At 36.3% G+C, this 13,162-nt stretch overlaps 1 protein-coding gene across 1 annotated transcript in view; it reads left to right on the top strand.

Moving 5' to 3' along the window:
* The first annotated feature begins 12,173 nt into the window (after positions 1–12,173).
* Positions 12,174–13,162, top strand: part of LOC117288895 (rotatin-like) — a 99,897-nt gene continuing 98,908 nt past the window's right edge. The window contains exon 1 of the mRNA XM_033769765.1: positions 12,174–12,342. Coding sequence (XP_033625656.1) covers positions 12,279–12,342 — 64 coding nt within the window. The 5' untranslated portion in view covers positions 12,174–12,278. The remainder of the gene's footprint in view (positions 12,343–13,162) is intronic.

The following is a 13,162-nucleotide window of genomic DNA, read 5'->3' as shown; positions in this document are numbered from 1 at the left end:
CAAGTTCTTAAAAAGGCGTTTAAAACAGGCAGGGTCGTGGTCGTTCAGCCCTTGTTTCCTCTTTTACGTATCTTATTTGATGACCTGACATGTGTTGCATTTTAATGACTGAGACAGTTTTCGGATGCATTGTGTGGTGTGTGCGTAGTTAGTCTTGGTGCAAGACGTTTCTTGTTTTGCTTTCACACCCAGCGCGACCAACTCACAAACATCGCCCGTATCGGTGAAACATCTAGCACCAAGACCAGCACATATTATGCATCTAAACATATCCGAAAACAACCAGTTATAAACAGCTCCAGCTGGTCTTTATCACTCGTTAACTTTAAACACCCTGACCCCACGTGAAGCGCTCTCCACCACAACAGGAATGCAGATAGCGAAACTGATTGAGGTATTTATGAATGATCTTTTGCCTTGGAAATCATTACCAAACACTCTGCCCTGAAAGTCAGTCATGACTAATATGACTATGAGCTAATTAATGAGCAGTATCATTATCAGAATATTGATATTATAATATTCTGAATATAATATCAATATCTGTCATCTCTAAAAAATGTTGAGGAATATATAAATGAATAGGCCTATGTTTCTTTTTTAGTTTCTACCACCAATCACACATAAATCTAGCCTATACAATACTCAAATTGTAGCCTACAGCTTGTTGGGTTTGACATGCTTGATGATTTAATCATGACCCGGTCATGATTAAATCATCGACCCGGTCATGATTAAATCATCAACAAGCTTTATTGATATTTTATTAAACTCTTTTGTGTCCATTCAAAGTCAAAAGAACATGCATGGACCTACCTACGTATGTACGTACATGTACAGTCCCTCGTTCTTCCGTGGAGTCGCAAAGCACACACACTGGTCCGATGGCATTATTGTTGTAGTTTTTTATATTAATAATTAATACACAACTGACATGGCTAAATAAAGCATGGAGGTACACCCATTCGTGGGTGAAACTGTCTTCCGCCACAGCAGAAGCATGACCGTCCACCACAAACAATGTCAATGTTTAACCGAACGGAAGCTAGCACAGTATTGGGCCCGAAATAGCCAGCCGCGTATTCCCGGAAAAACCAGCCGCGTATTCGGGAAATAGAACACATACAGTACAGGGAGGTGACAAGATTTCGCATTTTGCTCGATTCAAAACTGTAATCCGTTAGTTTAATCGAACGAATTTTGCAGTACAAGCAATACAACACAATTTTTTAATAGTTAATATTTTTATTTATTAACTATAAATTATTTTTAAGCCAAACATTATATTTAACTAATTGAAAAATAAATGAAAAAATGGGCCGCCAAAAATCGAGCCAAATCCGAGTCAGTTTGTTTGCATTATGTCTGTTTTGTACAAAATCATAGATTGAAAAGAATTTGTACCCTTCGTTATGATATAAAATTAATTTTTTAGACCAGAATCTTAAAGACTGATACCATAGGCACTCAAAATAACGAAGCGTGAAAAATTGGTCCACTAATTAGTTGTTAATTAACCACAGTAATGTATGCTATTTTCAATGAAAATGCGCACAACGGTTGACTTAAAAACTATTTGAAAAGAATTTGTACCCTTCGTTAAAATATAAAATTAATTTTTAAGACCAGAATCTTGAAGACTGATTCCATAGGCACTCAAAATAACGAAGCGTGAAAAATTGGTTCACTAATTAGTTGTTAATTAACCACAGTAATGTATGCTATTTTCAATGAAAATGCGCACAACGGTTGACTTAAAAACTATTTGAAAAGAATTTGTACCCTTCGTTAAGATATAAAATTAATTTTTAAGACCAGAATCTTAAAGACTGATACCATAGGCACTCAAAATAACGAAGCGTCAAAAATTGATCCACTAATTAGTTGTTAATTAACCACAGGAATATATGCTATTTTCAATGAAAATGCGCACAATATAATGCAAAGCGGTTGACTTTAAAACTATTTGAAAAGAATTTGTACCCTTCGTTAAGATATAAAATTAATTTTTAAGACCAGAATCTTGAAGACTGATACCATAGGCACTCAAAATAACGAAGCGTGAAAAATTGGTTCACTAATTAGTTGTTAATTAACCACAGTAATAATATGCTATTTTCAATGAAAATGCGCACAATATAATGCATAGTGGTTGACTTTAAAACTATTTGAAAATAATTTGTACCCTTTGTTAAGATATAAAATTAATTTTTAAGACCAGAATCTTAAAGACTGATACCATAGGCACTCAAAATAACGAAGCGTCAAAAATTGATCCACTAATTAGTTGTTAATTAACCACAGGAATATATGCTATTTTCAATGAAAATGCGCACAATATAATGCAAAGCGGTTGACTTTAAAACTATTTGAAAAGAATTTGTACCCTTCGTTAAGATATAAAATTAATTTTTAAGACCAGAATCTTGAAGACTGATACCATAGGCACTCAAAATAACGAAGCGTCAAAAATTGGTCTACTAATTAGTTGTTAATTAACCACAGGAATATATGCTATTTTCAATGAAAATGCGCACAATATAATGCAATCGGTTGACTTTAAAACTATTTGAAAAGAATTTGTACCCTTCGTTAAGATATAAAATTAATTTTTAAGACCAGAATCTTAAAGACTGATACCATAGGCACTCAAAATAACGAAGCGTCAAAAATTGGTTCACTAATTAGTTGTTAATTAACCACAGGAATATACGCTATTTTCAATGAAAATGCGCACAACGGTTGACTTAAAAACTATTTGAAAAGAATTTGTACGCTTCGTTATGATATAAAATTAATTTTTAAGACCAGAATCTTGAAGACGGATACCATAGGCACTCAAAATACCGAAGCGTCAAAAATTGGTGCACTAATTAGTTGTTAATTAACCACAGGAATATACGCTATTTTCAATGAAAACACAACGGTTGACTTAAAAACTATTTGAAAAGAATTTGTACCCTTCGTTATGATATAAAATTAATTTTTAAGACCAGAATCTTAAAGACTGATACCATAGGCACTCAAAATAACGAAGCGTCAAAAATTGGTGCACTAATTAGTTGTTAATTAACCACAGTAATAATATGCTATTTTCAATGAAAATGCGCACAATATAAATGCATAGTGGTTGACTTTAAAACTATTTGAAAAGAATTTGTACCCTTCGTTAAGATATAAAATTAATTTTTAAGACCAGAATCTTAAAGACTGATACCATAGGCACTCAAAATAACGAAGCGTCAAAAATTGGTCTACTAATTAGTTGTTAATTAACCACAGGAATATATGCTATTTTCAATGAAAATGCGCACAATATAATGCAATCGGTTGACTTTAAAACTATTTGAAAAGAATTTGTACCCTTCGTTAAGATATAAAATTAATTTTTAAGACCAGAATCTTAAAGACTGATACCATAGGCACTCAAAATAACGAAGCGTCAAAAATTGGTTCACTAATTAGTTGTTAATTAACCACAGGAATATACGCTATTTTCAATGAAAATGCGCACAACGGTTGACTTAAAAACTATTTGAAAAGAATTTGTACCCTTCGTTATGATATAAAATTAATTTTTAAGACCAGAATCTTGAAGACGGATACCATAGGCACTCAAAATACCGAAGCGTCAAAAATTGGTGCACTAATTAGTTGTTAATTAACCACAGGAATATACGCTATTTTCAATGAAAACACAACGGTTGACTTAAAAACTATTTGAAAAGAATTTGTACCCTTCGTTATGATATAAAATTAATTTTTAAGACCAGAATCTTAAAGACTGATACCATAGGCACTCAAAATAACGAAGCGTCAAAAATTGGTGCACTAATTAGTTGTTAATTAACCACAGGAATATACGCTATTTTCAATGAAAATGCGCACAACGGTTGACTTAAAAACTATTTGAAAAGAATTTGTACCCTTCGTAATGATATAAAATTAATTTTTAAGACCAGAATCTTAAAGACTGATACCATAGGCACTCAAAATAACGAAGCGTCAAAAATTGGTCTACTAATTAGTTGTTAATTAACCACAGGAATATATGCTATTTTCAATGAAAATGCGCACAATATAATGCAATCGGTTGACTTTAAAACTATTTGAAAAGAATTTGTACCCTTCGTTAAGATATAAAATTAATTTTTAAGACCAGAATCTTGAAGACTGATACCATAGGCACTCAAAATAACGAAGCGTGAAAAATTGGTTCACTAATTAGTTGTTAATTAACCACAGTAATGTATGCTATTTTCAATGAAAACACAACGGTTGACTTAAAAACTATTTGAAAAGAATTTGTACCCTTCGTTATGATATAAATTTAATTTTTTTAACCAGAATCTTTAAGACGGATACCAAAGGCACTCAAAATAACGAAGCGTGAAAAATTGGTCCACTAATTAATTGTTAATTAACCACAGTAATATATGCTATTTTCAATGAAAATGCGCACAACGGTTGACTTAAAAACTATTTGAAAAGAATTTGTACCCTTCGTAATGATATAAATTTAATTTTTTTAACCAGAATCTTTAAGACTGATACCAAAGGCACTCAAAATAACGAAGCGTCAAAAATTGGTTCACTAATTAGTTTGTTAATTAACCACAGGAATATACGCTATTTTCAATGAAAATGCGCACAACGGTTGACTTAAAAACTATTTGAAAAGAATTTGTACCCTTCGTTATGATATAAAATTAATTTTTAAGACCAGAATCTTAAAGACTGATACCATAGGCACTCAAAATAACGAAGCGTCAAAAATTGGTCCACTAATTAGTTGTTAATTAACTACAGTAATGTATGCTATTTTCAATGAAAACACAACGGTTGACTTAAAAACTATTTGAAAAGAATTTGTACCCTTCGTTATGAAAACAAATTCATTTTTTAAACCAGAATCTTGAAGACTGATACCATAGGCACTTAAAATAGCGAAGCGTGAAAAATTTGTCCACTAATTAGTTGTTAATTAACCTAAGTAATGAATGCTATTTTATTCAATGAAAATGCGCACAATTCAATGCATAGCGGTTGACTTTAAAACTATTTGAAAAGAATTTGTACCCTTCGTTATGATAAAAAATTAATTTTTAAGACCAGAATCTTGAAGACTGATACCATAGGCACTTCAAATAACGAACCTTGAAAAATTTGTTCACTAACTAGTTGTTATGATGTCCCATAGAGGACTATGGTGTTCCATAGAGGACAGCCTCCGTTGGAGTTGTGAGTTGGGCAGTCGGAGTTATGAGTTGGGCCGTCGGAGTTGTGCGTTGGGCCGTCGGAGTTGTGGGTTGTCCGTCGGAATTGTGAGTTGGGCCGTCGGAGTTGTGGGTTATCCGTCGGAGTTGTGGGCTGTCCGTCGGAGTTGTAAGTTGGGCCGTCGGAGTTTTGGGTTGTCTGTCGGAGTTGTTAGTTGGGCCGTCGGAGTTGTGGGTCGTCCGTCGGAGTTGTGAGTTGATCCGTCGGTGTTGTGAGTTGGGCCGTCGGAGTTGTGGGTTATCCGTCGGGGTTGTGAGTTGTCCGTCGGAGTTGTGGGTTGTCCGTCGGAGTTTTGAGTTGGGCCGTCCGAGTTGTGGGTTATCCGTCGGAGTTGTGGGCTGTCCGTCGGAGTTGTAAGTTGGGCCGTCGGAGTTTTGGGTTGTCTGTCGGAGTTGTTAGTTGGGCCGTCGGAGTTGTGGGTCGTCCGTCGGAGTTGTGAGTTGATCCGTCGGTGTTGTGAGTTGGGCCGTCGGAGTTGTGGGTTATCCGTCGGGGTTGTGAGTTGTCCGTCGGAGTTGTGGGTTGTCCGTCGGAGTTTTGAGTTGGGACGTCGGAGTTTGGGGTTGTCCGTCGGAGTTGTGAGTTGGGCCGTCGTAGTTGTTAGTTGGCCGTCGGAGTTGTGGGTTGTCCGTCGGAGATGTGGGTTTTCCGTCGGAGTTGTTAGTTGGGCCGTCAGAGTTGTGGGTTGTCCGTCGGCGTTGTGAGTTGGCCGTCGGAGTCGTGAGTTGTCCATCGGAGTTGTGAGTTGGCCGTCGTAGTTGTGGGTTGGCCGTCGTAGTTGTGAGTTGGCCGTCTGACTTTTATTTGTTTTACTAAACTGTAATGGCCAATTGCTGGCGTAGGCCTACTTGCGGGTTCTTGTTTGGCAATTTTCACATGTGATTGAGGCTCCGTGATTGAGTTCCGATTGTGATTATTGTACCTTGCTGTCTCGATTCCTCACCGAGAAGGCAATGAAATGTCGTTTTTGTTTACCTTAGGCCTACATGAAATGGATGGACCCATGTGTTTTATGCTTTTATTGGGAAATTAGGCCGATGTTTTGTTCGCACTATGTTGTCAGATGGCAGATCTCATAATATTATAGGTTTTCTCGGTCGAATTCAGAAAATAAGCAGCCATTTTATTTTCGTGCGTTCGAGTTGAAGCTGTTTTGTCTCCTCAGTTGTTACTGCGTTTCAAATTCGGAATTAGGCAATCCAATTTCGTTTTGAGCTGATTCTAATTCCTTTAGCACTCTGTTCAATTTAGAGTATTTACATTCTTGTTCGTGGCACACACGCCTCAAGAAGCGTCTGCGAATTTGAATGCTGCTTTGATGAATTATTAAATTGAATCATTATTTTGTTAAATCGAATGACGCAACATTACATTTTGACCAATCATAAAACGAAATCGAGTGATCCTTTTCAGTAGTATTCGATTTCGCGCGAAATAGAATAGCTTGGTGGTTAAATTGGCTGCTAATTTGCTGCTATTGACCGAGAAAACCTATAATATTATTTATCTACGCCCCTATTCGAAATGTTCTTCGTGCATTGTAACAATATTCTTTAATAACTGCAGGTAGGATGCGGGCCTGATATTATAGGTTTTTTTCGGTCAAATTCGGCAAATAATGAGCAGCCAATTTAATTTTCAGGCGTTCGAATTAAAGCTACTTTGCCTCTCCGGTTTTTACTGCGTTTCAAATTCAGAAGTAGGTCATCCAATTTCGTTTTGAGGCATTCAAATTCATAGCACACCCATTCTTTTCTTATGACGCACAATCATTATTCAATTTAGCAAAGCTGGTTCGACTAGAGATTTGCTGATTTAATCATTTTCAATTTCGTAAAGAGGCAATCAATTTCGCTAAACGAGGATTCAAATAAGTACGACCAAAGAAATACGAATAATAAGATTAACTGTAAAGTTAAAAGCAACTGTTTCGTGACTTCCCTTTTAAAGCAAGCGAACCTTAATTTTTTGTTTTTATGTTTCCAGTAGACTTTACCTGGGGCCCCTTAAGATTTTTTTTTCTTTCTTTATTTTTTTTTCCGGAGAGATTTATTGGTTAACTGAGCAAGACCCGATTTTTTTAATATAGGTTTTCTTGGTCAATTTCGGAAAATGAACAGCCAATTTAACCACCAGCCTATTCTATTTCGCACGAAATCGAATGCTACTAAAAAAGGGTCATTCGATTTCATTTTAAGACTAGTCAAATCTACTTTTACGTCATTCGATTTAACAAAATAATCATTCAATTTAACAATTCATCAAAGCTGCATTCAAATTCGCAGGAGTGTTTTTGAGGCATGTGTTTAGTCATTCAATTTAATTTTGAGGCAGTCAATTCTGATATTTGTGCAGTCTTAAAAACGCTTGGTTAACTTGTTGCTCCTTATACGAATGTTAAAGGCATGCGGTTGATTTTTTGACACTCTTGAACATAATTATGCCAAGATGTCTGGCCCGCCAACAGATGGTTGGTCAATATTTATAAAAACCAACAACTGGAATTTAAAAAAAAAAAAAAAAAAAAAAAAAAAAATTAAACAGTTAACCATTGAAGGTCACCCGAAAAAAATAAAGAAGAAAACAACCCTTATGGCGCCCAAGGTAAAGTCTACTGGAAACATAAAACAACGAAAATAAGGTTCGCTTGATTTAAAAGTGAAGGTACGAAACGGTTTGCCTTATACAGTTTTTCTGTTTATTCGTATTTCTTTAGTCGTACTTATTTGAATTATCGGTGAGCGAAATTGATTGCCTCTTTACGAAATTGAAAATGATCAAATCAGCAAAATCTCTAGTCGAACCAGCTTTGCTAAATTGAATGATGATTGTGTGTCATGAAAAAGAATGAATGTGCTAGGAACTTGAATGCCTCAAAACGAAATTGAATGACCGAATTCTGAATCGCAGTAAAAACCGGAGAGGCAAAATAGCTTTAATTCGAACGCATGAAAATTAAATTGGCTGCTCATTATTTGCCGAATTTGACCGAGAAAACCTACATTTATTTTTTATGTTTTTGGGATGTAAATTTTCGCCAACCATCAATCTGTTGGCGTGCCAGACATCTTGGCATAACTATGTTCAAGAGTGCAAAAATAATGAACAGCATGCCTTTTAACATAAGTAAGGAAACACAAGTTAACCAAGCGTTTTTAAGAATGCACAAATTCCAAAATTGACTGCCCCAAAAAATCATACGAATTTGAATGCAGCTTCGATAAATTGTTAAATGGAATGATTATTTTGTTAAATTGAATGACGTAAAAGTACATTATTTTGACTAGTCTTAAAATGAAATCGAATGACCCTTTTCAGAAGCATTCGATTTTGTGCGAAAAAGAATAGGCTGGTGGTTAAATTGGCTGCTCATTTCCCGAAATTGACCGGGAAAACCACGAACAGCAAAGTGTAGAATTTGAACATACAGGGCAGGTCAGCACGCCATCGTCAAGCGTGTGTGAAGACCTCTCGAACAATGATGAAATATGATTGCTGCTACCACCTTCCAGAAGTTGTGATGTGCTCAATAATGACATAGCTAAAGACAATGGAAGGATATCAAAAAATATCCTTACCTGCTCGATTAATGTCTCTGATTTGTACCTTTGTATAAGGTAGGCACAAAAGTCACCTGGAAGTGGTATTAATATTGTCAAAATAAAGCTTTTGTCACTAAAATAAATTATGTGTTTTGATGAGTGGAATATGAATACAAAATTAACTAAGGTTTTAAAACTAGTTTCCATGTTATTTACAAATTTGAAAATAAGCCCGACACGAGAGGGCGCTGTTCGTGACGTCAATCGAGGCGCGATGAATCGCATGCAGTGCCAACTTCTTCGACTTCTCCACTAGCTGGACAAATTGTTGGGATGGCGTCATGTTTTAGAAAAGAACTTTTCTCTTCATGTCAAAATGTGTAGTGTATTCCGGATTCTCGGAGCGGACGGCTCGAAGTGTTTGCTGCACAGCGCTGGAAAGGTCGTCGGACCGGACCACTTTGCAAACTGACCCCATCTTTAGTTGTTTTGCTGCATCCAGCAGCAATACACCTGGTCGACATTGCCGGAAAAAAATGCAAGAAAAACACTTTTTCGAAACGTACAAACTCACGACGAACGTGTGTTCGACGTTCGATCGAAGCAAAGTTTTTTTTTTACATAAAAAAATCGTTAAAAACAATTACTAAAAAACATTATTTTATTGTTCAGAAACATAATTATACTCTCATGTTTAAATATAGGTTTTCCCGGCCAATTTCAGCAAAAAATCATTCAAATTCATTAACATGCGTTCAAATTCACGCATTTCCTCCTAATCCTCTCAAACTAGGGTTTCTTTTTAGCTTTAATTCGAACGCATGAAAATTGACCGAGAAAACCTATATTATGTTTGTTGTAAACGACAATACGAACGCATGAATGAATTAAGCCAACGGAACTGTGCAAGTTTTCCTGATACCCGAGCTGTGATCTGTGTGTATGAAAGCTGTGCTTCCAACTAATAAAATTATTATCATAAATCTGACGATGCCTTGAGTTAGTTTTATTGATATTAATCCTTGATGGGTTGTTTGTCAAACAAAAACAAAAACTACTCCTTATGTATCACCCGGAAACCTAATAATACAGCAATTTACAGATGCATTGCCAGATTTTAAGACCATCTGAAGGCCAAAATATGTAACATTGCAATTTTCCAAGGATTATAGAGAGTTGTTGGCTTTTACTTTATCAAAAAATATTTCAACGATTAAAAGTTAAAAAAATATATAGTGATTGGCTGGATCAGCCTTTTCATTTTCATGTTGTATGACGTAAATTTCAATAATTTGAATGTCACAGCAGTCTGGTGCTTGAATTTTATGTACTTCTGTACACAAAGTGACAGCTAACACTTTCGTAGTGTGTGCACGAAATTAACACTCATTAAGTTGCACATTCTCTCCTGATTGACCGCAGTTTAACCAATCGGAATGAAACGGTCTGAATAAAAATCGTTGTACCTAAAGTTCCTGGTGTTAAAAATATGTAAAAATTCATTTTGTTGAGGAATACGGGCAAACCATCATCCAGGCTATGTGTATTGTGACAATTTGAGACGAAGGCACGCGTGTGCGTAGGTTTTTCGGGACCCCTTACACTTAAACTTTACCACAACTCCGACAGACAACTCACATTACTACGACGGACAACTCACAACTCCGACAGAAAACCCGCAACTCCGACGGCCCAACTCACAACTCCGATGGCCCGAACTCACAACTCCGACGGAGGCTGTCCTCTATGGAACACTAATCACTTGTGCGCATTTTCACTGAAAATAGCGTTACTGTGGTTAATTAACAACTAATTAGTGGACTAATTTTTCACGCTTCGTTATTTTGAGTGCCTATGGTATCAGTCTTTAAGATTCTGGTCTTAAAAAATAACTTTATATCATAACGAAGGGTACAAATTCTTTTCAAATAGTTTTAAAGTCAACCGCTATGCATTATATTGTGCACATTTTCATTGAAAATAGCATATTATTACTGTGGTTAATTAACAACTAATTAGTGAACCAATTTTTCACGCTTCGTTATTTTGAGTGCCTATGGTATCAGTCTTCAAGATTCTGGTCTTAAAAATTAATTTTATATCTTAACGAAGGGTACAAATTCTTTTCAAATAGTTTTAAAGTCAACCGCTTTGCATTATATTGTGCGCATTTTCATTGAAAATAGCTTATATTCCTGTGGTTAATTAACAACTAATTAGTGGACCAATTTTTGACGCTTCGTTATTTTAAGTGCCTATGGTATCAGTCTTTAAGATTCTGGTCTTAAAAATTAATTTTATATCTTAACGAAGGGTACAAATTCTTTTCAAATAGTTTTTAAGTCAACCGTTGTGCGCATTTTCATTGAAAATAGCATACATTACTGTGGTTAATTAACAACTAATTAGTGAACCAATTTTTCACGCTTCGTTATTTTGAGTGCCTTTGGAATCAGTCTTCAAGATTCTGGTCTTAAAAATTAATTTTATATTTTAACGAAGGGTACAAATTCTTTTCAAATAGTTTTTAAGTCAACCGTTGTGCGCATTTTCATTGAAAATAGCATACATTACTGTGGTTAATTAACAACTAATTAGTGGACCAATTTTTCACGCTTCGTTATTTTGAGTGCCTATGGTATCAGTCTTTAAGATTCTGGTCTAAAAAATTAATTTTATATCATAACGAAGGGTACAAATTCTTTTCAATCTATGATTTTGTACAAAACAGACATAATGCAAACAAACTGACTCGGATTTGGCTCGATTTTTGGCGGCCCATTTTTTCATTTATTTTTCAATTAGTTAAATATAATGTTTGGCTTAAAAATAATTTATAGTTAATAAATAAAAATATTAACTATTAAAAAATTGTGTTGTATTGCTTGTACTGCAAAATTCGTTCGATTAAACTAACGGATTACAGTTTTGAATCGAGCAAAATGCGAAATCTTGTCACCTCCCTGTACTGTATGTGTTCTATTTCCCGAATACGCGGCTGGTTTTTCCGGGAATACGCGGCTGGCTATTTCGGGCCCAATACTGTGCTAGCTTCCGTTCGGTAATGTTTACAAACTTATTGTTTACAAAAAAACTTTGTAGAACACGTTACGTGCGTGACGACCGTATAACTAGAGGTGCAAAATATTTCCCACAATCCTTTGCGGGACGTCGGATTTTTGCTATCTGCAATAAGGTCTATGACCAAACGTCACTATTATTGCGCTGGCGCCCTCTACCGTTGAGTGTGTGTACTACGGCTCACATGTCTTGTATCCATTCACTACATTAGGGCAATCAACGTTGTTTTTTTAATGGACATTGGAACCAAACTATAGACGCGGGGAACTGGAAACAACATGGTGATGAAGGGGAGCGCTCAAAAAATCATGTTGTTTTAGAATTAGTGTCAATTACTTTTATCATTGTAACGTAGGGAAGGCAGCAAAGGAATTTAAGATGTCCATGCCATTATTACATACAGTAACAGATGTTGACTTGAGACCAGTTCTTAATAAATTAGGTAAGCATCACCCTTCATGGAAAAGTTTCCGTATGGCGCCACCACTTTTTCATTCGAAATAAAATAATAATATTATATATAGTATCTAATTTACCTGATTGATATATATCCCTTTTTGTAAAAATGAGTGAAAAAGTGGTGGCGCCATACGGAAAGTTATCCCAAGCTCGCCCTCAACAAAGTCGCCCCCTGCAAAGTCGCCCCCTACCCGGCTCGCCCCGGGTTGAAACAAAGTCGCCCCCTGGCAATGTCGCCCCCATACAATGTCGCCCCCTAGGCCTAGCAAAGTCGCCCCCTGACAATGTCGCCCCCTAGCAAAGTCGCCTCCAGATGTTGTTCGGAAAATAATTAAGGCTACAATAATTATGGTAAAAAAATATAGTTACAACATTTTCAGAAAAAATTCTGTATGAATTAATGTGCTTGTGGAAGGTCTAACCCTAACCCTAACCCTAAGACTAACCCTAACCCTAACCCTAACCCTAACCCTAACCCTAACCCTAACCCTAACCCTAACCCTAACCCTAACCCTTTTCTGGGGGCGACTATGCTAACTAGGGGGCGACATTGAATGGGGGCAACATTGTCAGGGGGTGACTTTGCTAGGGAGCGACATTGTTTGGGGGCAACATTGCTAGGGGGCGACATTGTTTGGGGGCGACATTGTCAGGGGCGACTTTGTAACAACTCGGGGCGAACCCTAACCCTAACCCTAACCCTAACCCTAACCCTTTTCTGGGGGCGACTATGCTAACTAGGGGGCGACATTGAATGGGGGCGACATTGTCAGGGGGTGACTTTGCTAGGGGGCGACATTGTT

This window comes from Asterias rubens, chromosome 4 (genome assembly GCF_902459465.1).
Source record: "Asterias rubens chromosome 4, eAstRub1.3, whole genome shotgun sequence".
NCBI lineage: Eukaryota > Metazoa > Echinodermata > Asteroidea > Forcipulatida > Asteriidae > Asterias > Asterias rubens.
This window is presented reverse-complemented; position numbering and strand designations above follow the sequence as displayed.